Source organism: Micrasema longulum, unplaced genomic scaffold (genome assembly GCF_059751315.1).
Source record: "Micrasema longulum isolate JH-2025_06_02 unplaced genomic scaffold, ASM5975131v1 h1tg000878l, whole genome shotgun sequence".
Classification (NCBI taxonomy): domain Eukaryota; kingdom Metazoa; phylum Arthropoda; class Insecta; order Trichoptera; family Brachycentridae; genus Micrasema; species Micrasema longulum.
Genome location: NW_028278070.1, coordinates 187,723 through 213,654, shown reverse-complemented (window position 1 = coordinate 213,654; position 25,932 = coordinate 187,723). Strand labels below are relative to the sequence as shown.

Genomic DNA, 25,932 nt, shown 5'->3' with positions numbered 1-25,932 from the left:
ATGGGACATCAAAAAGAATCAAAATGAAATTAATTCTTTAAATTTCTATGACTGGCTTGTTTTATCTATGGTTAGTTTAGTTTGCTTTGTTTTGGTTTTGTAGCAGGCTTTTGGATTTGTGAATATAATAATTATGTTACGTCATTATAGACTAACGGATCCTCGTATTCTCTTGCAATAAAGTCCAAGCAATTCATAATCCCCATAAAATATACGATTCCACCGATAAAATTCTGATTGATAAACGACACAATTAATTTAATTACCGAAATATTTTTTTAAATTTTCGATTTTTTTATTAATAAATTTTATAAAAGATACATTTAAAAAAAAATCTATACATATCTACTTTTACACATCTAGTAAATGTTATCACTGTAACTCTCCAAAAAAAGAGACTAACTCTTGTGCTTGGAGAGTGACTTACACTGTTGTAGTTGTTTATTTATAAGAGGTTATATAATTTTAAATACGAGTACATGAGAAAAAAAAAACATAAAATATATAAAGAGAAATCATAAAACAATAATACATTCATACAAATTAAAATTTAATGTAGTTTTAACACGTGTTCAAAAAAAATCTTTAGATATACTTAAAATTTTTTTATTGATATATTATTTTTAATAGTTTTTAGTTCATTGGGAAGATTATTATAATTTTTACACCTTTGAAGCTTTGAAGAGAAATATATTTTGATCATGTCTTGTGTTGTGAATATTATGTTGGTATCTGAGTGACTTATTCATCTCAAATTCTTTTATTTTTTCTTCTTTATAAATTTGTATAAAGAATTTATTTTATAAAGAGTGTCTACTGTATGAACCGTTGTCATGAAGGATCGCTGTCAGTACTGCAGTGCCACTTTGAACACTTCCTCGGGGGTGGAGATCGTTCAGAATCGCACTGCTCTCCTGGTCCTTTGATGCTTTGTTATCCAAGTAATGTGATTATGAATGTCTTTGACTGGTCTTTTTTAATTATTTAAAAATATTTAGGATGCAATTCTTGGGGAGTACTTGATCAAAAAAGGCACGATGGTGGTACCACTACAATGGAGTCTACACAGTGACGGAGAAGCTTGGGAAGATCCTGATGTATTCAACCCCTCCAGGTTCCTGGGTCCTGATGGAGATGTAATCAACTCGCCGTACTTCATTCCTTTTCAAATGGGTAATTCATACAGTTTTCATTCTTAACTTAGTAAAAAATACATGTGTGGTGGTCCTCGTGGTGTGATGGCTCAGACGCTCGCCTTACTCACAAAAGGTTCCAGGGTTCAATTCAAAAAAGTTATGTACATCTAAATTTGTTGCAACGGAGAGGAAAAATATTTTCGAGAAGAGGATATGGAAGTCTAGACATTAACAGAGCTTATGACCCTGTAATGGACATCTTCAGACTGGTCTAATAAATAAGTGGAGGTGTACCGAGTATTTTAAATTTATAACTTATTTGCAAATATAAGTTTTGTAATTGCAATGGGATTCCATCCAAATTGTGAATAAATAACGTAAATCGAGAAAATATATTCTTATTTATGATCGGTTTGATATTCAAATAAATAAATGAAATAATTATAAGTTAAATTGAACCTCATGTATTATGTATCTTCAAATGTTTATTTTTGTTATTTAAGGAAAACGCATGTGCCCTGGTGACGAATTTGCCCGTAACTTGCTGTTCATGTTTGGTTCCCGCATTGTCTCTAAGTATACCCTGGAGTTAGAAGGAGCCGCACCCTCCCTGGATGGTATAATGGGGTTGACATTATCACCCCCCCCTTACCGCCTTAAAATAATTCCAATCAAAAGAGATGTATTAATTAAAAATGATTAAATCTAGTTCAGCAAATTGTCTGCATTTAAATTTTACCATTTAAAAATTAAATAAAACCTACCTCATGATCCATGTTGAATCTTTGATGGTTTATATAAATGTCTTAAGTGAAAAAATATCTGTCTATTAGGTAGAAGAAAGAGAGAAAGCATTTGTGTTAGCACGTTAGTTCGCCCAAAAGTATCCAATATCTTGGCATCCTTTTTTGTTATTTTGCGCGTATCACTTGATAAATATCTCTTGTTCCAAGTTTTATATGATTTTTTTGCACTATTGTTTTTATGTATGATATGGGAATATGGTCATAGGTAGGGAGAGTTCTCATTTTGGAAGCTTTTTTTGCTAATTCATTCGCTCGCTCATTTTCCATGTTACCATCATGTGTTTTAATTCATGTCATTGCAATTTCGTGCATAAATCAATGATTTGCTGTAACACTGACCGACGCAACTAAGCACTTGTAGATTTGATTAAGGTTGATTCAGAATTAATATCTACCAAGCTCGAGGTTTTTAGAACTGCGTGACTCTCTTAGAGGAAATTGTCTGCGCAAATTTTCATGCGCACAGACAGAGATGGCGTAGAGTTCCGTTCGAAAGACTTTCTGGTAGGACCCTAGGCTAATAGAAAACCTTTTGAATGGTCTAAATCCATGTATCCCTTCACCCACATCTTATTTCTTGGAGCCATCGGCGATCACACAATGTCTCCTTCCCTGTAAGGCAGGGGACTATCCAGCTGCCATTGTTCCCTATCAGGCATGAGCACCTTTAAGTTCCTTTAGAAGGTAATTTCTAAAGTCATTACATCCGATTGCATAGCTAACTTCGTTTTATCAATGAGGTACTGGTCCAAGTTCTCTGTGTTTTTGACATTCCCCGACTCAATCAAACGTAGCAAAGTCGTTTATTAACATTAACGTTACACTTCAATATTTTAAATGTTTGAAACACGTAAGTTATTCGTAAAACATTATTATTCTATATATTAAAATAAAATGACTTGTTTTTTGTTTTTTAAATAGTTCAAGTTATTTAATTTTGATAAAACATTTTAATTATTGAGTAGCAATTCCTATGATATAATTGTTGTCTCAAATGTACTTATATTGTGGAAGCATAAATAGTGTATTCGATTTATAATTTTTATATGTATGTCTTTCTGTAATGTTATTCTGTATGTTATTCTGTAATTTTATTGATAATTAAAATACACTCTTTGAAGTAAAAGGAAGTGTTATAAATAAAAGGATTGTGTTTATTTTAATTCGTTTTTTATTTAAGAAATACCTTAAAACAGCTTACAAAAATATTGGTTTAATATCTCCACAACAGCCAGTATACTAACAAACGCATCAATATCTTCGTTTGCATTTAAATTTATTTGATAACAATGCAAATTCATAATTAATAAGTGCGAATAATTATATGTGACATTAGTAACAATTAATATTTATATGGATACAATTTTTTTAACAGGTTTTTCTATTTTCATGTATACAAAAAGGCGCCAATTAAATTGATATATAACAATTCTAGGTTAAGTACTGATAAGAATGTTACATTTTCAATATATGTGCATAAGAGGTTCAGTGTTTTGTATTTTGAATATTTTTTTATTTTTTTACTATTCATAATTTCTAAATTATTGATTTTACCCAAATTAATTCAAGGTAGAATTTAAAAATTTTATTTGTACATTTTTTTTAAAAATATTTTTTCATACACATTTTAAAAAAATCTGTCAATGCAAAAACGTTCAAATTAAATGCATAAAGGGTATCATTGAATAAAGTACTGAATAATTTATACATAGCTGATAGAGAATTTAAACCAGTGGCTAGGTTGCCTGACTAACATGGCTCTTTACGCCACAATTTAATCTACTTCTTAAAGATAAATTCTCCTATACATAATGAACACTTTCCTGCACAGCCGCGAGGGTAAAGAGCTTCAAATTCCATGTCTCAATATAAATTACAACTCATGGTCTGTCAATCAATAAATTATTTTGTACGTGAATTTTTAAATATACTTTTGATGTCATGGATTGGCTGAAAAGCATAGAGTACATCTTGGGAGCGATGTATTAATAATTTATTGGTAATCATCAATAAGGTATCATTTTGACATGATAATTTAGCACGGCACAGAATAAAAACAATAAATAACGATAAAATTGGGAACATTTTACATCTTACGCTAACTTATGAAAAAGTTGTACGTCATTTTCGCTAAATCTACTAAAAATAAATAAAACCTGAGATTAATGAACTTCATTCCGTTTCAGTGAGTGAACTAATTTTCACGGGTTTTATGGCAATTCCGAACGTGAGTTGCGATTTCTCGAACCGCTCCATTCGTCTCGGTGAAATTGTCTCGCACCAAATAACTGTGTGCGATTGAACAATAAATAAACCTCAATACTAACTTACAAATAATAGGAACGGTATTAGGGGTATACCGTGCTCTTGGTGGCACAGACCCGCACCATCATCTTAATTCCGAGACACCCTTCTAAAAGCTTTGCAACCACTCTAAAGAGTTAAAGCTCTTCTGCAGTCTACCGGAGCGTCTTCGGGCTGATGATTTGAGAGGCATCCTGTCTCAGCAGTGAACACTCTGGTGGCTTACACAACTGTATTCTTCCCTTCCGCGGGGATCGGACCTCGGAGCTGGATCAATGGGCTCCAACGTTTCTGAGAAGAGAGCAATAGGGAGGTGGAAGAACGTAATCTATCGGTCTCGGGGTCAGCTTGATTTTGAAAGACTCCGGGGTCAGCGTTACGCCCGGATTTCCTTCTAACGACGGGACAGGGGCTCCTTCGGGAAGTGAAATATGGAAAGAGTGCAGAATCGAAGAGAAGAAGAGATACATTTCCATTCTTGCCATGACGTCTCCTAGGCACATGCGTCGCCCGACGCCGAAGGGCATGAAGTATTCCGGTTTGTGGATCTTGCCACTGGCGTCGATGAACCGCTCCGGTTGGAATAGTTCCGGTCTGTCCCAGAGAGTCGGATCCATGTGGACCCCGTTGATGAGAGGGATGACCTGACATCCAGCTGGGATGCGATATCCGCACAGCGTTACATCCCTGTGAACAAGTAAAAATCGTCATTAGAAACACGCTTGTATTTCATATTTTTGAATGAGTGATACTTTAATTGACAATATCTATTTAAATTCACGAGCTCGGCTGTTAGAGGTTATGAATGTTTGTCTCAATGAATAATTTGTAAAGATAGGCGACTGACAACTGACAACTGACAGCCGTGGATTTACTCCTGTACTAAATCTCTCCCCGCGACCCGCGCCGACCAGAACGTGACGTGGAACACTGCCGCTTCCGACCAGGAGGCAATGACCCGTTGACACTTGCGGCCGACTGTGACGTCAGACCAGCCGGTGTTACAATGGCCGTTAGCCGCGCCCACACTACTCTTACTTTCGTTAACGGGTTCTAAGACCGACTGGATGGCTGGACCTTTCACATTGTACAGTTTACTGCTCTACCGGGGTATTGCGTACAGCGTGACCTCATCGGAGTCTCATACTCATTACGAAAATCAGAGGTGCTTGAACTGTCCCATGATTTAATACCTTTACCTATTTTATCATCAACCGATCATTTTAAAATTAAAGTATTATATATAGTATATAATATATTGTTACTGGAAAAAGAAAAGGTGAAGATTCAATTTAAATGAAAATAACAGCTGATCAATTCGAGTATTGTGTGCTCAAGCAGTGTGATTATGACGATTGTAAAAGAAAACTGTAATATTTCATGACTACGTTACTTACTTTGTGGGTGTGTGGGTCGTAGCCAAAGGAACAATACTGGATCTCCTTAGCGACTCCAAAATTGTAGTCTCCGTAATTGGCAGATATTGAAGATCGTCAATAGATGGAAGTCGACTTCTTCCGACGACTTGGTCTAGTTCGTCTTGAACCTTCTTCATGGCTTCTGGATTCCTCAGCATGAACACCAAAATCCACAACAGCATGTTGCGGACGGTCTCCATGGCAGCGGAGAAGAGATCACCAATAATCTGTTTAATTTGCTGATCTGGAAGAGAAAGTCATAATGAAAAATAATGATCATCAATCACAATGAGCTGGCTCTGGAATTCATAATTTGTTCAATGCAAACAAAGTATTAAATTATTATTTACCGTGATCTTTTCCTTCGAAGAGTTGAGCATCTCGTCCTTCCTCTTTCGCCTTCTGAATTTCAAACAGATAAGTGTCGATGAGGTCACGGATGTTATTAGGATCAAATGTGCTCCTATGTTCATCAATAATTCCTGATAGAACTGGAACATATCCTCTCGATTTTTTATGATCTTGTTTTTGGTGGATGACTTTCCTGGCAAATACTGGAAAGAAAAAAAAAAATAGAACCACGATTGCGATTATGTCATTTCGTTATAGCTGTAGTAACTTTGCGAAATATTTATTTGATATTTCTGGTAATCACCTGATATGTTGGGATGTACTCTGCAGTGATCAGCTGACCGAAGAGTTTCATTCCCTCTTCAATAAGTCCAGTAAATCTTTTGAAACGGACGTCGTCATTGGAAAAACGAACTGACATCATCAGGTTGCAAATGACATTGCTGACTGACACCGCTAACAGAGAACTTATGTTCACGGGCTCTCCTTTTGTTGCATGCAGACTTGTCAACAGTTCGTTGACTTCCAACTGAAACGAAAAAATAATCATTAGAAAATCAAATATACTTTTGCCGCAATTAAACAATTAAGAAATGACATGTTTTATTTAAGTACCACAATTTATTTTAAATACTCACCATTATTCTCTTCTGCATTTTTGCCTCCCAGAACCCATTAAAGTCATTCCAAAATGACGGAATTTCTCGTGCAAGAATTTGCGCTGTTCTTTCCATAGCGGACCTTTGCTATTTACTATGCCTGTGAACAAGAATAAAGCGTTTATTAATTAACGATAAAAAACAAAAACAGAATTTAAAATCGTATTTTTTGGTCAAAAACTTCGTCGCGACGCCCGCTGCTTCAGCGGCGTCTCGATGCCCCGAGCTTTTATTTCAGTAACGCGCCGCTGCGCTGCTTTCACGCAGAATTTGCAGCGTGGAGGGGAAATGGGTGGGGCTTCAATAAGCCCGCCCCGCGCACGTGATTCGGCGTTTTGACAGGTGCCACAATAAACGTTATGATCTCAAAACGTCACATATTATTTACAGCGCGAAGGCTGAATGAGTTGATTATGGCGTTTCCAACATTGTAATAATTAATTGGTTTGACGGTTGATCGAGCAGATCATGTACCGGCTTAACAATGATTAGCAATGCAAGAAACTATAAGGTCATACTATACAAATATGCCATTGGTAACATTATTTAATTCTTTTCCAGTGATATAAATTGAATTAAATTAATTAATAAATACCATAACTCACTGTAATTGAATAATCTATAATTTTAATTAACTGTTGTAAAAATTTATTATTTAATTTTAACACCGAAATAAAATGCCATTTGTTTTATTTTTAACATTTTTTTTAAATTGTATAAGTGTAGTTTTAAATATAAATATTTAATTAAAATAAATCAGCAAGTTAAATTTTTCGTGATACGTTTTTTAACCCCTTTTTTTGTCAATTTAATCGTTACGTAAATTTATATTTCTAAATAGGCAGTTATTAAGTTCGTCAAACATATTTTTAATTCGTTAACAATTTATAATTCAAAAACTGTGTTTTTATTTAAAGGTTAAAAAATGGCTGCCTATTTTCTACAAAAAAAATATTCAATTGCAAAATAAAATAACAAATACATGGCTTTTAAAAAAAATAATTTGTGTTATCTCAAAAACGCGTAAAAATATATGGAAATAATAATGTAGGTACGTAATTTATTTTTAAGATCATGTATTTAATTTTCGAACGCAATTTTTTTAAATTTACTGTTTTAAATATTTTTAAAAAAGTATTTAAAAATAACAAAAACTTTTTTTTACATTTTTACGTAGAAATATAACTTTTAAAAAATTACTCACCAAATCCCTGTAGAGTTTGCATCAATGGGGTGTCTGGTCTGCTGGTAAACTCTTCTCTTCTGAAAGCGTCCCTGATGATTCTATAGTCGCTCAGCACTACCATGAGCTGGTTCCCCAGCCGGGCCGAGAACACGGGCCCGTCTTCGAAGCCAAGCTCAAGTACTCGCTGTGCTTCGGCCCGAGGCCCATAAAGGCCAGGTATCCCGCTATGGGGAGGCCCCAGGGCCCCGGAGGAAGTGACTTCAGGTCTCTCCAGAGCTTCAATGCCCAGCGGGCCGCGCACAGGCAAAACCAAACACAAGCCATGTGCCACATCCAGCTCTGCACGCCCAAGTAATCAGCGACCACAAAATCATTTTACACAAAAAAATCCTTAACGCATAAAATAATCACAATTTTTTATTCAATGTCTCTTATATTTCTTATGCAGTTTATGTATCTGACAGCCGCGCTACGCTCTCTTGTAATGGTCGAGTAAGACTGTGGCGGTGGTTGTGGCCTTGCGGTTTATATAGCCGGCGGGCATCGGAGGGGGGGGCGTGCCCTGGGAGCGCCCCGCCTCCCCCACCTCTCCCCTGAGCTTTCACGGTCGCCCCCGGACGCGGTTTCCCGCCAAGAAGAGCTTTTCACTTGTTTTCACAAATGTATTGTGTGATTCAGATTAAGAACAATGAGGAAGTTCAGCGCAACGGGAAATTAGAGAATTCGATTGGACGCGAAGTTTGTCGAAAATGTATGAAAAAAATAACGAAAATGATTTTAATCAAAAATAAATTGCTTTGAACGACGTCACTTGAGAAAACTTGAGACGTTACAGGCGGAGTAATTTCAAAATAGCAAAATTTAAAAAATCATGATAATACGATACATAAAAACATTTAGTTTTTTTTTTGCTCAGTGATAGTCTGTCTTTTAACAAATATTTTTTTTTGTAAAACCACTGAACTTCCTCATTGGGAGAGAAATTAAATTGATTCCGACGAAAAGTTTTTTCTTCATTTTATTTTTTCAAATAAGCACTTAAAAACTTTTATTAGGGATATTAATCAAAAATATAAAAAAATGCTTTTTTGTCTCAATTTAAAACACGATTTAAGTTATTTTTAGTAATTTAAATTTTTCAAACCCCGTTAGGATTATATAAGAAATATTATGAGGACTAATTATGTTATGTCTCGTCTGGTTACTGTAGTCATCGTGTGCTTTTTTAGGTTAAATTTAAATTTGTATCCATTGGAATAAAATTATTCAGGAAGAGTGTACAAGTCTGGATTTTTTCTAAGGAACAAGACCATTGCAGGAGACTGCTGCGAGATATCGCATAGATTTATATACTATTAAGCGTGTTGTCCAGATGTTTATTGAAATGTACTCGTATGTGTGTTCATGAAATAATATTTTAATTTTATTTTTGCTATTATTTAATAATGTACTTGCTTCCACTTTCCATTTTGTTTTATCCCAACTTAACACAGAACCCTTCGCCTCATAGAGTTTGGGATATTTTTTTGTAATATGTGTACATTTGTTGTAAGTTTTTAAGTCCATTGCGTAATATTTTTGACTGGCCTGCGTTTATCTACACTTTTTAATGTGACAGTGTTGTTTTCTGATATTATATTTGTGTATTTCAGGCCCTGGAGCCTCTCTATGGTGGGGTACCTGGTCTTTATGGACCTCGATCGAGTGCGTAATTGTACAATACCAATTTTGATAAGTTGGAGCTTTACATATAAAAATAAAAACGGTTTTACTCAAAAAATTCAATTATGTCACACTGATCATTTAAATTTCTTAAACTTAAATTAAACACACTTATTCTAATTCTTAAGGGAAGGGGTCAGTGCTATTGAAGCTCCTGACGTCACTGCAACGTGTAAAGATCTATTGTGACAGGTCCCCGTGAATAGTTCTCGCGCTCCAAACCCAGTACCTCAATCACAAAAAACTATCGACGGGCTTAAAAACATGCTAAGCATTTGAGCAATCATAATGAACAACAATGAACATGCTTAAGTTATTGCAGTCATAAGTCAACGCGTGCGTAATCTCTAAGTCAACGCTCTGGTCAGTTTGGTTTTTGTTTTCCTCGTAAATAAATACAATCGGCGTTTACTATGAAACAATATTTTGCATTTGCAAAATAGTAAGGAATAGGTGTCTAATACAAAAAAATATTATTAAATTACAATTACTATGGCAACTGCTTTTCTTAACATTTGGCTTACCAACCGCCGGCTAAATGCAATGAATATCATGATAAATAATGAATAAATAAATTAAAATCGCACTTTTGGAATATTTTCCATATTTATACCGGTGAAATTAAAATATGTGATTGCGCAACAGGATTATACGTCGCGAAACGTAATTATTTTGACATCTAATATTAGGTGTTCACGGATGTTCCTTTGTGATCGCGAATACAATAAACAACTATGGTGAGAAATTGTTATCACGTCGCTTATTAGCACGTCGATAGTTATTTGTGATTGATCAACAGGTCTATAAAGAGCCTGGCTGATGTATGGAAGACGAAAGTTCTCATTTTGCCCAATCTCCCCGTCAAAGCCTAGATCCGTAAAGTCAGGCTATTAGGTAGGGGGCGAGCTCTTGAACATCCTCAGGTTTAACCAGTGGTCATCCGAGGATTAGGCTTCTTTAATGATGTAAAGCATCACATTCACATGGAATGTGGATAGGTGTTTCCGTATCTGCACCGCAGAACCTACATCTGGAAGTTTCGGAAAGGTTCATTCTAGCAAATATGCAGTACCCTGTAAGGGCTTTAGTTATTAAACATACAGTTTAAATTATGCTTAACTTTGTGACTTGAACATTTGATAAGGTATCGTTAATTTTCTGTTCTATAATGATTTCCCATAAAAAAATCGTATGTAAAATTCACAAAACCTCACTATAACATACAAGATTTATTTTAAAAAATATTAATTTACCTTTCTTCCATCAATATGACAGACGTTTAAGAAAAGAAAAACATATGCTGTAATGATCTATATACCTCAGTTTCTTGAAAATTTAATTAAAAATTTATCTATATTATTCGAGTGGAAAATTTTACAACCAACTAATGAAACTACCGTCAATGCCCTAAATGTAAATTATTAATATTTTTCAAAACTCACGCATTTTTATAAATATTTTTAAAGTAAGTAAAAAAAATAATATTTGAATTCTTAAATTTTACCCAAATATTTTTTTATTTTATACCGTTTTTTAAAAGTCGTAAATAACTTGTGCTGGAAAAAATGGGAATCGATTTGTGGTAGACTAGGATTCGAACCTTTCTCCTTTAATTCATGAAACTACAACCCGATTTGAATTGCCACCATAACAGGCACGGACGCCCAATTACAGTGGTGAATTACAGTACAGTACACCCAGGCTTAAGAAAAATCACATTTGATTTTTGTGTTCTCGCCGGGAATCGAACCCAGAAGCTTCCGTGTGCGAGTCAAACGTCTAAACCTACACCATGGAGGCCGCCCGTAAATGTTTTTATAAAACCATATTAATTATTATTTTTATTATTTGTTTTATTTATTTCTATGATTAACATAGTCTTATACAATATTTACCATTAATATTTTTTTTCCACATCATCGTATTTTTACTAAATAATTTTAGCAATACTTGGATATCAATATTTAATTTTATATGCATCTAAAAATTAGTTTAGAAAAACAATCAGTCATTTATATTTAACATTAAAACAACTAACTTTTTTTTAAATATGAAGACATTTCATTCTTTTTAATAAAATGTATAAACTTGAATAAACCATTAATAGTAAACACTTGAGTAATTCTCTCTAATTACAATATTTGAGTTTGTCCAAATTGTTTTCAGGCGTTGCCTAGTATGTGAAAGAATTCAGTCAGATGATACTCTCTAAAACAATAAAGGTTTCAGCTCTTTAACTTCACTAAAATCAACAAATGGAAGAATCGAAGAAATATGGATGTTCAAACATAGGCTAAATGGTGAATGTCATAAGCCCTGTAAATGACTTCCATACTCCCTTATTTAAGGTATTCTCCATCCTTGTTATAATTTGTTAATTCTGAGTTAGTTCAAGTCCTGATGATGAGGAAGTAACCTCGACGAATAACTCAAAAGTGAAAGTGGTTATACAAATTTATAAATAAATAAATGCATTTTAAAAAATTATGTTTTCATAAATTCCGTAAAGAATGTAAATATTAAACGTAACTAAATTTCTCAAATGATAAAAAATTAATCGTTAAGATTTTTTTTTAATGGTTTCACTATCAATTAAATTATTTAAAAATTACTTTTTATGAAAAATATTTCAATTACTACTAATGTGTAGCCTGACCACTAATGTTTTTGAACAAAACTTTAGTTAAAGAATATTTTGATTATAAGTTAAAATCCAATACGTCCTCAACTTAACAGTTCAATGACTCCAGCATTTCATTCAAGCTTTCACGCTGATTCAGCACGGCACACCTCGACGAAAAAGTTATTACTTCCGATGGGTTTGGTCGATGGTGATCTCTCCTTGCCGACTCTGGGTCTCGGAAGTGGCAGCTACTTTCTATTGCACGCGCTGGAGCCACGAAGGGGCACATATTTAACAGTGAAATACAAACAAACCAGTATAGATGTCATTCGATCACTGACCCCGCTTTTCTTTTTACCTTGAATTTAAAATCAGAATACGTTGGCCCAATTGGAATATCGGTTAACTTTAAGATTAACCCTTTCAATACCGAACACCAAAAAATGTGCGTTTTTTTTAAGTAACGGGATTTACGTCAAATAAATTATTTATTTTTATTTCAACAATGTTTGGTTATGTCCAAATGCTTGCAGACTGGCTCAGACTAGCTGGAATGCCTAGACTTCCATATTCCCTTCTCAAAAATGTTTTCCCTCTCTGTTGAAATAAATTAAAATATTTATTTTTATTTATTTATTTAGCTTTTTGTACATAATTTTATTTGTACATCTTTTTATTTAATTTATTGGGGATATCAACAGTAATACATGTAACAAAAATACAACAAATAAAATATACAGAGAATAAAACCAATGACAGATATCCACAGAAATACATTAAATACACGTACAATACATACTAGTGTGTTTGTGTGAGTGTAAGTGAGTGAGAGGGTGGGTGTTATATTGGAATGAGGGTGGACATGTGTGTAAATATTGCACAAGTGTCAAGTGTCGAAAACATAAATGTATTTAAAATATTAAGAATTAGAGATAAAATATAATAAAATAAATTAAAATAAGATAAAATAAGACTTTATTATTGAAACTAAGTATAAGACAAAAAAGTATGTTTTAAGACGCGCATTTCAAATGTTATTTTTTTACAATCAAATGGATTAATAAGGGGAAAGTTCAATTTATATTCACTAACAAAACGTATAAGTGGAGAGTTCTGGGCATAGTTCGTACGAACTGCTGGCAGATGAAATAGAGAGCTCGACGTGTGACGGGTGCGGTGGCCGGGGACATTTAATGATAACTCCGACAAAAGAGCCGGACTATCGAGGCGTCCACTAAGTATGTCCAACATTGGCGGGTTTATTGCCAATTTCTTCCAACCAACCAATAAAATAAAAGTTTAATTTTTATAATTCAAGTTACAGAATATATTCAATAGAAAATAAAAATTAAAAGCTTAAGATAAATAAAAATATAAATGAACGTATTTGTTTATAAATTACCTTAAATCGAGACTTTTACTCAATGGAAAAAAGGAAAAAAAAGGGGAAAGGGGAAAGGGGAAAGGAGGAGAGATTAAGGAAGAGAAAGGAGATGTTTCTTCAGACGTGATTTAAAGAGAGATAATGTAGTAACATCTTTGATGGTGGATGGGAGATGATTCCACAGTCGAGCCGCATGGACACTATATGAGTTAGAGAAGAAAAAGGAATTGTGGATGGGTATTTAGAGAGTGCCTTGAGTATTAGAACGAAGAGGTAAACCATGAACTGATAAGCGTTGAAATTTTTTATTGTTTATTCATAGTTCCTTTCTGCACGTAATGGTGCATAGGGAACTGCATTGGTACACCAACTGCAGTGTATCTTCATCATTTTCGTTACATGAAGGTAATATGATCAGTCTTACGCTTCAGGTTCCAGTCCAGGGACTATGAATTATTCTAGTGTAAAAACACCGTTTTTAAATCCACCATGTCGGGAATCGAACCCCAGACCTCTTGTGTGGCAGGCAAACGCACTGACCACTACACCATGAGGCCGACCTGGGCCGACAATTATTTTTAATAGTGAAAAAAGCATAAAATATATGAAATTATTATGTATTTTTAAAATCAATTTGTATATTGTGGAGAAAAATTTTCATACGTAACTTTTAAAAAGAAATCATTAAAAAGTATGTCCCTGTAAAAACGCGACATGTTTGGTCTTGATTATTGTGACGTTAAGATTCGTGACGATGTTTTATTTCAATTTAAACGGTCACAAACAAAGTTCAAAATTTACACGAATCGTGACGTATTAGGGCGTGGCCAATGTAATAGACCGTTTTCGTGGGGATTAAAAATTACAAAATCTAATATGTATTTCGTTTCGTTTGAACTTTAAAATAAATTTATTCGAATTCAATAATTGGGAGGTGTAATTGTATCCCCCATTCCATAATTGAGTCTTCCAGTTTTTATCAAAAATGAACTGACTACGCTATTGAAGGAAGCACATTAATCTTTAACAAAAAATTCTAAAACTAGATTTTTATAGTCAGCATAACGTTTGACAAACATCATCCTATACCAAAACGCATCTTGTCCGTCTTCTAAATAATATTATCTTGTCAATGTTGACGTCACGTGTTTCGTTTACTTTTTAAATTATTTTTTGTTAATATAAATAATAAAATAAACACCGTTCTGTTTTATTCTCTAAAAATTGCTTTAATAAATATTACCATAATTCATCTTTTCCTTTTAAAACCATTTTAAAGTTTCACAAAACATTTACAAAAGTTATCATGTTCATAAAACAGTTACGACTGTAACTGATATATTTTTGAATAATTAAAAAACTATTTATTCTATTTAAGAAATATTGCGAATTTCATTAACATTACGTGTAATATTTTTTTTAATGCTTTAGGCGTATTGTAAAATTAATATGGATGACAAAGAATTCCGTTTGGAAGACAGTGATAAAGTGCTCTAGGCCAATGGTGACCATTTTCGCTCCCAGCACCTGCTTGTCCATCTTTCTTGGAGCCATCGGAGTACAACACAATGTCTCCTTCCCTGTAGGGTAGGGGCTGTCAAGCAGCCAGCATGAACGGGAATATTATAATATCCTCTTGTTCTCTTAATTTGGAAAAATGGACAAAACTTCTGTAAATACGAACACAAATAAAATTGTAAAATAATACTAATAAATAATCGATTGTCACCATCGGTGTCTGAAAGTGTTAAAAGTAGATACTTGAGTTCGTAAAAAGTTTGAACCAAAACGTCAAAAATCAATCTTTGACGGATTTTGGATTAAATGCTCAATTTGGATAGTGCTCGACTGATGTGTCTAACGGATTCGGTTGATACCCACAAATAATAATAGGATCACTGACGAATTAAGACCAGATTTTAAAAAAACTGTACCGTTTTGGATTGTCTGTAACTATGTACGGTATACTGTACTTACCTGAGAACGTACTTTAGGTTTTATTATTTATGTTTTAAACCAATTTAAAAAACCCTTGCATATAAGCAATACTAAACTGTATGTTTGTCCCGGGTCCAGAAGGAAAAAAAGGTTTTATTATTATACATGCAATACAAAGTAACACAAAATTAAATATACATGTAAACGTCGTTTTACGTCAGGGTTCCGTTCCGAGAGACATCGACGTAAAATGAACATAAATATAATGGAAGATATACCTTAGGTTAGGTTTCGTGTCAAAATTCTAAGAACAATCTAACATGTTTATTTAATACATATCCTTTATAAATTCAAAATAAATTATTAATGCATTTAACCAATAAGTTTAAATTCGTTAAAAATAAATAATAATATCTTGATCTAAAAAATGATTTTTTATAATAAATACGAACTCACCAGTTCGTCGGTACTAAATTAAATTCTCACACTTAAAAAAAAAATCCAATTTCATTTGCTTAGGTTGTTGCTTCCTTTCTTGCAGAATCATAGCATAAACTACAAATATTTAATTATTATTTTAGTTTAAATAATTATAAAATAAAAATTATAATTATATTGTTTAATTTTCTTAAAAACAAAACGAAAACTAACTCAGAAATAATTTCACGCACACAATAGGTTACTCGCGAACACGGTAATATAATAAAACAACGTGTAAAAGTGTGTCTGCTATTAGAATCGCGGCGCCTACTGTCGTCTGGTGAAGGCCGACGCGGGGAATCCCACGCCGGTACCAACCGGCGTAATTGTAAATCGGTGTAAATCAAACCGGCGCAAAACGACGTTTACCTGTACTTACACGCATTGGTATAAATGCAGTTTTAATATATGCATTACAATAAGTGATGTAAATAAACTTCTTCTTACTGAATGTAATGGAGGAAACTACAGAAATGAAGAAACGAATATCGGCGGGCAACAAAATATATTTCTCTTAGTAATAATAATAATAATAATAATTTTTGGCTGATTTATAAAGTGCCATTTTTGTTAAAAATCACCTCAACAGCGCTTTACAATTGTATACCTAAATTTACATTCTAACTAAAGTGACATTTTATATTTTCAGATTTAAAATTGAGGGTATGATGGTCTAAAGAAGTGGGATTTTAGTTGGGATATAGATTTTTTTTGACACATATTTTCCCTAATACAAAGGTCCGATAGGTATTTTGGAGCCATTTCATGAAGGAATTTGAATACTGTCCAGCAAAGTTTGTATTTTATTCTCTCTGGGCTTTTTAACCAGTGCAAATCTCGAAGAGGTTGTGAGATGTGAGAACATTTTTTTACTCCCGTAATAAGCCTTGCTGCTGCATTGAAAACAGATTGAAGTTTATTAGTTTGATATTTTGGGAGATTTGCGTATATTCCATTACGGTAATCTTTTGTTCAAATTGCTGCCAGTGTTTTAAGTCAAGAGATGTCCATGCAAAAACGAAGATTACCCTGTACAAGACCATTATCAGGACTGAATTGGCGTATGGATGCGAGGTACTGACACTGACAGCAAAGTCCGCTGAGATGCTGGACATACTTGAAAGAAGAGTTCTGCACCGAATCTGTGGTTCCGTGAAAGATGAAAAAGAGTGACGCACTAGGCAAAATGCCGAATTGTACACCATTTAAGCCATTAGTATCTCAACCCTCATAAAACTGCTCAGGTTGAGATGGGCTGGACACGTACACAGAATGCCTGATGCGCGAATAACTTAGAGAGTCATGACGACATCCAGGGGATAAAAGAATGATTGAAAGACCCATTCTGAGGTGGGATGATTACTCAAGAAAAGATTCAGCACAGTTTTTACAAGTTGCAAACTGGAAAATGGCTGCTGGAACAGACGGAGTTGGAGGCAAAAGATGAAGAAGGCCAACGCTCAATTTGGGCTGTAGCGCCATCGAAGAAGAAGAAGATGTAAATTAACTAATTATATTTATATTGTACACTCTATAAATCAAATACATTTGCAGAAATAAAAATGAAGATGGAAAATGATATAAAAAACAACACGTCTCTAACCACTTACTATTTATTTTATGAATAAAATAATTCATAAGAGTTCAAAAACAATGTGTGTCTATTTAAATTATAATATAAATAGCGCAGAGTTAGTACATAGTGCTTGCATAAGTAGTATTTAATTTTTTTATGATTACACATTATTATACTCGTAAATGAAGAGAAAAAATGGGGGTAAACGTCTAAATATAATTATGGTAAATCCAAAGATTTTGTTGCTACAGACAGGGAAAACATTTTTGAGAGGAGAATATGGGAGCCTAGGAATTTACAGGCTGTATGACCTGTCATTGGCTAGTTTAAGTGGCTACTTTACACACTGTGTATCATTCACCGTTCTGCCTATGTTATCTAACTCTTCCATCTAATGACTTTTGTGAAAGAGCTGAAACTTTATCATGTGGGTGAGATTCATCCGGCTGAACCAATGCACCTACTAGGCAACGCCTGAAAACAATTTTCCAATGTTTTACACTTCTTCTTTTACCAGGAAGATAATTCAACAAAAATATTATTCGCTTCTCAAAAATGGTTTTCCTCTCTGTTTCTCTGTCTGCAATCTGCAAGCATTTGGACATACGCAAAACATTGTTAAACTTAAAGGCATTATACGATTTGTAATTTAATTGTGACTACGTTAAAAATATCAACGATATTCCTAAATTTATTACATATATTATTACATGGAACTTATTAACTCTTACAGCCCGCTAGCTTAAAAGTGCGTGCGTGGCGGTGCTGAGTTAAATTAAATTAAACACAGTTTCAAACGTTTTCTTTTTGGCACATTTGTGGGTTTTATCTTTTTTTTTCATAACAATATGCTCTGAGTTATGAAAAGACGTGTGGTAAAGATTTGTGTTCAATTTTCCATGATTTAGGTGAGGGAAATGAAGTATAAGATTGCTTTTCACATAATCAATCATTTACAATACTACTGGGTCTAATCGGACCCAGCTTTGGTAGGTAAAATAACGTTATCGTAATTGAAAAATTCATAAGAAAATCGTTTTCACGCCAGCTTTTTTTGTTTGAACTGCGATTTATATGAGTTTATAATCGCTTTGAAGTGATCAATTTTTATCACAGAAGCCTATTCAAAATATAAATGAAAACTATTTTAAATTCTTATTATGTAAGGAATGCGGACAAAATTTTTGGCGTCATTCATTGGTTGGATTTGATTATATGACGTCGAGAAGACATGTCTATAAAACTGAGGTATATAGAAATAGTACAGAAGTTTAGTATACCGTCTCGGTATGTATTTCGTTATCAAAAAATACTTGATTTACTTGTATTTAATTTTTTTAAACTTTTATTTTCTGGATATTTTTAAAATTTTTAAAAAATATTTTTTGTAAACATTATTTTATTGTGTTACCAAAATGTTTAAAGAGAGAAATCCCTGCAAAAAAACTGCTTTTGCAGTTTGGCGGGAATTAAAAAAATTGTTTAGAAGAATGCTTAGGTGAAAAAACATTTTAAAAAATGTACCGATAAAGATAGCCTTTATAATCACGGCCCAGGAGAGCCTGTCGCCAGCCAGCACTCTTGCTTCCTCCGACGAAGAAGTTGGTCTTCTTGGATGGCGAGAGCCCCCAGGTATAAAGCAGAGGCAACTTGGATTAAGGCACTCCTTAGACATCCGCAGTTCGTGTCTTAGCCAGATATACGGCCGTACCCTCGAAACGCTCTCTATCGGAAGCTGCTTCATCCGTTCTAGGAATTCAGTGTTGGTAATGAGATCCAACTATCTTACCTAATATTCTCCTCAAGCACTTCCTTGCTGCAAAAAAATTTACCAAACAAAATGTAAGTAAAAATATATTAAACTACGCTTTTTTTGTGTCCGTTCACCTTCATAAATCCATCATTAATAAAAATAATGTAGGTCATTTTATTGTAATAATTATAATCACGATAAGTGATATAAATGCGTCTTGGGGAAATAGTATGTGACCTTACAGGCCAAACGAACGCATTGATGCAGAAATACACGAGATAACAAATTAGATAAATAATAATAGGAAGATAAAGCGAAAGATGACTTATTGTAGTAACAAAAGTCACTGCTAGAGCCCTATTCTTCCGATCGTTTTCTATTATCATCATCACCTCTTGTATTCAATTGTAAACACAAACCTTCCCCTTACATCTCTACATCTCCCTATCCTGAGTGAACCGCACCCAACCACTTTTTGCAACCCGTTTTATGTCATCAGACTACCTTGCCTGAAGCCTTGTCATTCTTCTGCTTGTCCTGGGTCCACAGTTCCGAGACTTTTTTGTCCATCTAGAGTCTGTAAAAATTAAATTAAACATCCTTATTGCATAAAACGCCATGACTCGTCTGAGCAAATTTAGGCAAGATCGGAGCATCTTGAAAGAAACTAAAATGTACAAAATGCGTACGTTTGTTTCCAATATTCTCATATGATGCAAAAACGTAAACAGTTAAAGCACGTGAGCAGGAGAGAAAAGATTCCTTCAAGATGTGGTGTTAGCGTCAAATGCTGAGAATCCTATGAACATTCAGAAGAACAAATGTCTCTATACTGGAGGAACTCAACGTGAAAGTTCCCCAATCGGCCGTATGCTGCCAACGTATTTTGCAGTTCTTCGGACATATAGCTAGACGTGACCCAGAAAATCTGGATAAAAAAATAATCACGTACAGTGTGCCAGGACGAAGAAGCAGAAGCAGATCTACAGCTCGACGGATCGACCAGGTGAAAACAATGTCACGGGTGATCCTACATAGAGCTGTGAGGAAGCGTGTAGAAGCTGTGAGTCATGAAGGGTGAAGACGCATTGTTGATGGAATGGCTAAAAAAAGTACAAACAATTACGACACTCAGACATAATGAACGACAGAAAAGAAAGAAAGAGTCTCTTTTTTGGCTATATGACCAGCCCAGCTCCGTCACTACCCAAATCTTCACATGGTCAAAAGTCCTCTCAAAATCATTGAATGCTAGTGATAATGACATATGATAGTCACTGTATTTTCGGATGATAATTTACAGGATATATTATAAGTGTCATCAATTGTAGCTTAATTCATCCCAGGTTGATGCCGGTCGTTGATGATGATCAATAGATAAATGCTTCTGCAGTGTCTAGAGTCGATCACTGTAATAGTATTTACGCTGGTATACCAATAAGTTAAATGACTCGCTTACAGTCTGTATTAAAAGCGAGGAATCTCTAAGTTCAGACATATCACTCCGCTACTTCGGGTATTACACTGGCTTCGTTTATCACAGAGAATGGAATACAAACTCTGTTGTCTTATGAATGAGTCACTATAAAACTCTTTCGAAATATTCAAAAAAATTATGCATTCATGGTGAACTAGCTGACACAAGTCTTACGCTTCGACCAGTTACATTTATTGTGAAAGGAAAAGTTATTTTACATGTATGAAACTAGCGCTCTAAATTCCCAAAACGCGCATTTACGCTTTTCATGGCGCGAGGAATGCTCTCCCAGCAGAAGTCCAAAACTGTGATAGTGAAGTGATGTTACGGTATAAACTCAAAACCCGCCTGTTTTCTAAATAATTTAAACAAATTCCTAGCATGAAATCCTAGCTAAAAAAATCTCGTACGTCTCAAAGCTCCAAATATAATTTATTAAGAGTTAATGAAGGAAAGCAATTTATTAATAAAGCATCTGAAAATTATTGTTTCTCTGATAACAATAATTTGTTTGTACTACGAGTTCAATGAACATTATAAAATATTATGACGTAATAAAGTATTGCAATATCCAGCGGCGTTCTTCGAAAAGGGCACCCGAGGTGCGGTCAGATTTGGAACCTAAACAGAGGAAAATAAATTATCAACAGAAATTAGTTATTCCGATTAAAAAAAAAAAGTTCACCACATATTTGCAAAAAGATGTATTTTGCCCTAGGTCAACATAATGGCTCGACTTCTGGCACTTTGCGCAATGTAAAGTCAGAAAATATGGTCATATTGATTTGATAATTATTTTATTGTACTTCTTCGTTTTTGCGCATTAATGTAGTTCCACTAAGCGCTACTGCTATTTTGGTTTAATTATAAACAAACGCAGAAACATTATCAATGACCGCGGTACCACACCCTAGATTTAATCACAATTTGTATCTTATTAATTTGTTGAATGTCCTAGCCCATTCCTTCTCAAAATAGGGGTCGCGATCAAGCGAAAAGGAGGGGTCGCTATTTGTCAAAAATACTAAAAATTGTCACGCAGAGAATAAAATGCACACTTAACCCAGTTGCTTCGTCTTGACATTTGCGGGCTCCAGCCGTCATGAAGGCCGTCGATGACAATATTTCAGCTTTGTGCGGCAGAACTGTAAGGTTCATAGTCCATGATTGATGACACACAAGTGCTAAATAATTTTATCTGAAATATTGTCATGACTCCGAGAAGCAAGTCAGCGTTTTCTATTGAATTCAATTTATTAAATTCTACAAAACACTAACACTACACTAACATCATAACTACCTTGGAGATATGAAGAACAAAGAAACGTGGCCTATAGGAGACCACAGAGCGCAGTCGACGCCCAGTCCAATCCAGTAAAGTTCAGTCAGTCAATCACTCAGTTCCAGCATTTAGTTTAAGTGCAGTTACTTCAACGAATGATCGCCGCTACGCTTGCGCTACTCAACCTAGTGCTGTATCTTATTCACCATGTAATAAATACGCATTAAACAGCAGCCTCGTGTCTTCTGGCAATCTCTAACTGGGGTAGGAGCTCCATCGATCCTCAACAACCGAAATCCTACAGAACTAAAGGACGCAGGATTGACGTGAGAGAAGGTTAGATGCTCTCCTGAAGGCATGTTTATTCATATTCATAATGACGGGATGCTTAATTATTTACTAATTTTCAATTTCGCAACGTCACAAAAAATCCCTTCATCTGCCAATGTCACTCATCATAAACATTCTAGTTTTCACGGTAGTATGTCGGCTACGACATAAATGTCTTGCAAAAAAATGATTTTTTTTCGATTATTACGCAGTAATAAAAGAAACAAACCATTTTTTTACATTACGATCAATCCACCCCAGGTGATATTTCCAACTGACAAGCCTGCAATTCACGAAGCCACTTCGGGATTCCGAAACATTTCAAACGGATGACGTGTCGGGTGTTTACGATTACGCCTCCAGGAGGCATCTGGTGATGTTCATGTCTCCATGTACTCCATGTACTCTATAAGAACGAATGTTTATTAAATTATTATTCTGCAGCATGGAATTTTAGACTTGGGAGGAGCTTACAAGACAAATTTACGTCTACTTTTGATTTGCCCAAAAACCATAGCTAAAATAAAATTTAAAAAGCCCGGAACTTACCCTTCAAATTTGATTTTTACAGAACTAGACATCCACTCAATATTTATTGATTTAGCTTGAAGTTTTATACTCGTATGTTTATCGTGTTTATGAATATATTGTATACCATTATTTTATTGCCCTTTTTTGTCTTTGCTACATAGTTTTATGCTCTTTTTGTTCAGTTTCTGCATATACTCGTATGTTTCTTTGTGTAACTGTTGTAATTGGCTTAAGCCGTATAATATATAATAAATGAATAAATAAATAACGAATAAAAAAATAAAAAAATAATGTAAACAAACTCCATCTCTAAACACGAAATTTTACTCTATTAGAGAGGTAGAAACGTTATTATGAATTATGTATGGAACAAACATTTATAATTTTATATTTATTTTGTTCACAATTTTTTCAATAAATAAAAAAAAAAGGAAATAAAGAATACTCTAAAAAGATTGAGAAACGATTTCCTAGCTTATTCAAGATATAGTACAAATTGTAAGCCAACAATAATTGTATTGATTTACAATCATTATACAATATGTAATACGCAATAGGAGCAACGAACTCATTACTGATTTTAAAATTGTGGTAAATGAAAAATTTATATCTAGATATTGTAGGAAATGCTTTTTTTATAATACTTGATTTCAAATTCGAAGATTATTGATAATTAAATTAGAATCAAGCAAATTGATTTCGTATAAAAATGCGAATAATCCAAATATTATGTTTAAAATTGTGTTTTAAACATATTTATCGAAGAAATTGTAAGCAAAATAAGTATAAACTTTCAATTTTTTTGTCCAAACATAATTAAAAACAGCGTTTCTATCTAATACCTCTTTAATAGAGTGAAAACTCGTGTTTAGAGAGTGAGTTTGTTTTACATTCAATTTTATTTGCATTATATTTTATATACTCTTTATTTTTATAATTTTTATACGTACATAATTTTTCGGAACGCGTGATGTCACTGAAATCCTAAACGGCTTAACTGATTTACGTGCTATATTCAGCGAAATATAGATCTTTGCGCTGCGCGTGTTCAAAGATATTAAAATTTTCAATTTAACATGTAAAAAAAAAGTAAGGAGCATAAAAAAAATCCATCACCTACCAGGATTGCATTTAACGAGAATGCATGCACAAAAAAATGAAGGATGTTGTTTTTTTGTGTTTAAAATAAGTTTGTTTTTGAATATTTACAAACAGCATTCGCTTTTTATGGATCCCAATCAGAATCTTTTCTTACACTCCTTATGATTTACCCATTTATTTCTTTAAAAAGATGTATTAAAATATTTAATACATTTTTGAAAATGATATTCCCACCCAAAGTACACCTTTTTATGGTAAAAAAGCATAGTTTGACGTTTGCAATAAGAATTCGATAATTGAAAATGAATTATTGTTTGTATGTAATATATGTTTTGGAATTTAACCATAAACAAGTACTTAGGTACCTACTTAAATTCAATATTTGAATAAAAGTATTTTTTAGTTTTAGAAATTAATCATAAACAAGTACCTAGATACCCAATTATCAATGAAAGGGCCTTTTTCTTTAATTCAAACCCAAACAGTTTTTGCACGCTTTCATGACACAAACAGTAATTTGTAATTTCATTTCTTTAGGCTTCGAATTAAATGTTAAGCTCACGCAAAACCAGTTTATCAAAAATTCTAAAATCAAAAAACGTTTGCTGAACCAACTAATGACAGGCAAGCAAATATTTGGGCAGGACAACGTCTTTTGGGTTCGCTAGTCTAAAACAGATTCCTAAAAAAAAAATATATATTCTAAAAGATACACAATTTTCTACTACAGTTCAGGATAGAGTGAGTATGATGTGTTTTTTTTGTATAGATTTTAATGTTTTTAATTTTGCAATTAATTTTAAAATTTCTAGAAGATTATCAAAGTTTTTTCCCCACATATGAATAATGATTTAAAGCTGCAATTGTATTGCATCCATATAAAAATAAATTATGTAGAAATCTAGGGTTTCATTAATGTTTTTTTTCGTGAAAAGTTTGTAAAATATATGCTTTTTTTAAGATGTTATCAATTGAGTGCATATCTAGTTCATTAAAAAAATATTTTATAGGGTAAGCTGGAGGCTTTTTTAATATTATTTTAGCGATGGTTTTTTGGGGCAATCAAAAGTGTACGTAAATTTGTCTTGTAATAATAATAATAATAATAATGTTTGGATAATTGATATAGCGCCATTTTTGTGAAAATCACCTCAAGGGCGTTGTATAATAAATAAATATCCCAACACGTCTTGCTGCTACAGAGCGCATGGACGGTTGGGATTCTAGTTCCTCGTCTCCTATTATGATATATTACAATTATGATATATATGAGCTAGATAACAGAACGTCTTGCAGCTACAGAGCGCATGGACAATAAGAAATCTAGCCCCTATTTACATTTTTATTTTTATTTTCATTTTTTTTATTTGACAATGAAGTTTAGAGTTTAAGTGATATTTTAAAAACGAAATAAAAAGCAAATTTATAAAATTAGAATTTAGATATCAACAATCTTGCAGCTACCGAGCGCATGGACGATTGAAATTCTAGACCCCATTTACTAAATTTAGATATTTGATAGTTGATAACATTTACATAATATGATACAAATAATATGATAGCTAACATCACAAAAAGTCTTGCAGCTTCAAAACGCATCGACAAATGGAATTTCAACAACATAAGAATGATTTTAAAAAATTAACAATAAAAATAATTTTAAGAAACGCAATAATAATACATTGAGCAAAGAACTAGTAAGTATGGCAATTAAGTGAACATGTAACAGCACAAAAAGTAAAATATAAAAAACTAAACAAAGATACTATTCCTTAACTTATTATTAAGGTTAACAAGACAATAGACGATATTCTCAAACTCGCTCCTGTTTTATTTTGGTGTGCAGTAAACAGGATCTATTGTCTTTTTCCTAGT

At 33.5% G+C, this 25,932-nt stretch overlaps 3 protein-coding genes across 3 annotated transcripts in view; 1 reads left to right on the top strand and 2 right to left on the bottom strand.

Moving 5' to 3' along the window:
- The window catches only part of phtm (cytochrome P450 enzyme phantom), a 33,788-nt gene extending 30,683 nt beyond the window's left edge, over positions 1-3,105 (top strand). The window contains exons 7-8 of the mRNA XM_088231372.1: positions 999-1,173; positions 1,640-3,105. Coding sequence (XP_088087498.1) covers positions 999-1,173; positions 1,640-1,839 — 375 coding nt within the window. The 3' untranslated portion in view covers positions 1,840-3,105. The remainder of the gene's footprint in view (positions 1-998; positions 1,174-1,639) is intronic.
- On the bottom strand, positions 3,096-8,362 carry LOC148278463 (cytochrome P450 18a1-like). The gene is made up of 6 exons (XM_088231373.1): positions 7,879-8,362; positions 6,654-6,774; positions 6,320-6,544; positions 6,015-6,218; positions 5,644-5,908; positions 3,096-4,933 (listed from the first exon to the last, which is right to left on the bottom strand). The coding sequence occupies exons 5-6, from the start codon at positions 5,862-5,864 to the stop codon at positions 4,519-4,521; spliced, it is 636 nt and encodes a 211-aa protein (XP_088087499.1). The 5' UTR covers positions 5,865-5,908; positions 6,015-6,218; positions 6,320-6,544; positions 6,654-6,774; positions 7,879-8,362; the 3' UTR covers positions 3,096-4,518.
- Positions 5,944-6,749, bottom strand: LOC148278464 (cytochrome P450 18a1-like). Its single transcript, XM_088231371.1, has 4 exons — positions 6,654-6,749; positions 6,358-6,544; positions 6,015-6,218; positions 5,944-5,963 (listed from the first exon to the last, which is right to left on the bottom strand). The coding sequence occupies exons 1-4, from the start codon at positions 6,747-6,749 to the stop codon at positions 5,944-5,946; spliced, it is 507 nt and encodes a 168-aa protein (XP_088087497.1).
- Positions 8,363-25,932: the final 17,570 nt, after the last annotated feature.

Bases quoted from the DNA above. Each gene is read 5' to 3' on its own strand.
- LOC148278463 (XM_088231373.1), bottom strand. From the start codon at position 5,864: ATGGAGACCGTCCGCAACATGCTGTTGTGGATTTTGGTGTTCATGCTG. The intron at 4,934-5,643 runs GTAAGTAACGTA...ACTTGTTCACAG, and splicing joins ACGACCCACACACCCACAAA to GGATGTAACGCTGTGCGGAT.
- LOC148278464 (XM_088231371.1), bottom strand. From the start codon at position 6,749: ATGGAAAGAACAGCGCAAATTCTTGCACGAGAAATTCCGTCATTTTGG. The intron at 6,545-6,653 runs GTGAGTATTTAA...TTTTCGTTTCAG, and splicing joins AAATGCAGAAGAGAATAATG to TTGGAAGTCAACGAACTGTT. The intron at 6,219-6,357 runs GTCAGCTGATCA...TTTTCTTTCCAG, and splicing joins AGAGGGAATGAAACTCTTCG to TATTTGCCAGGAAAGTCATC.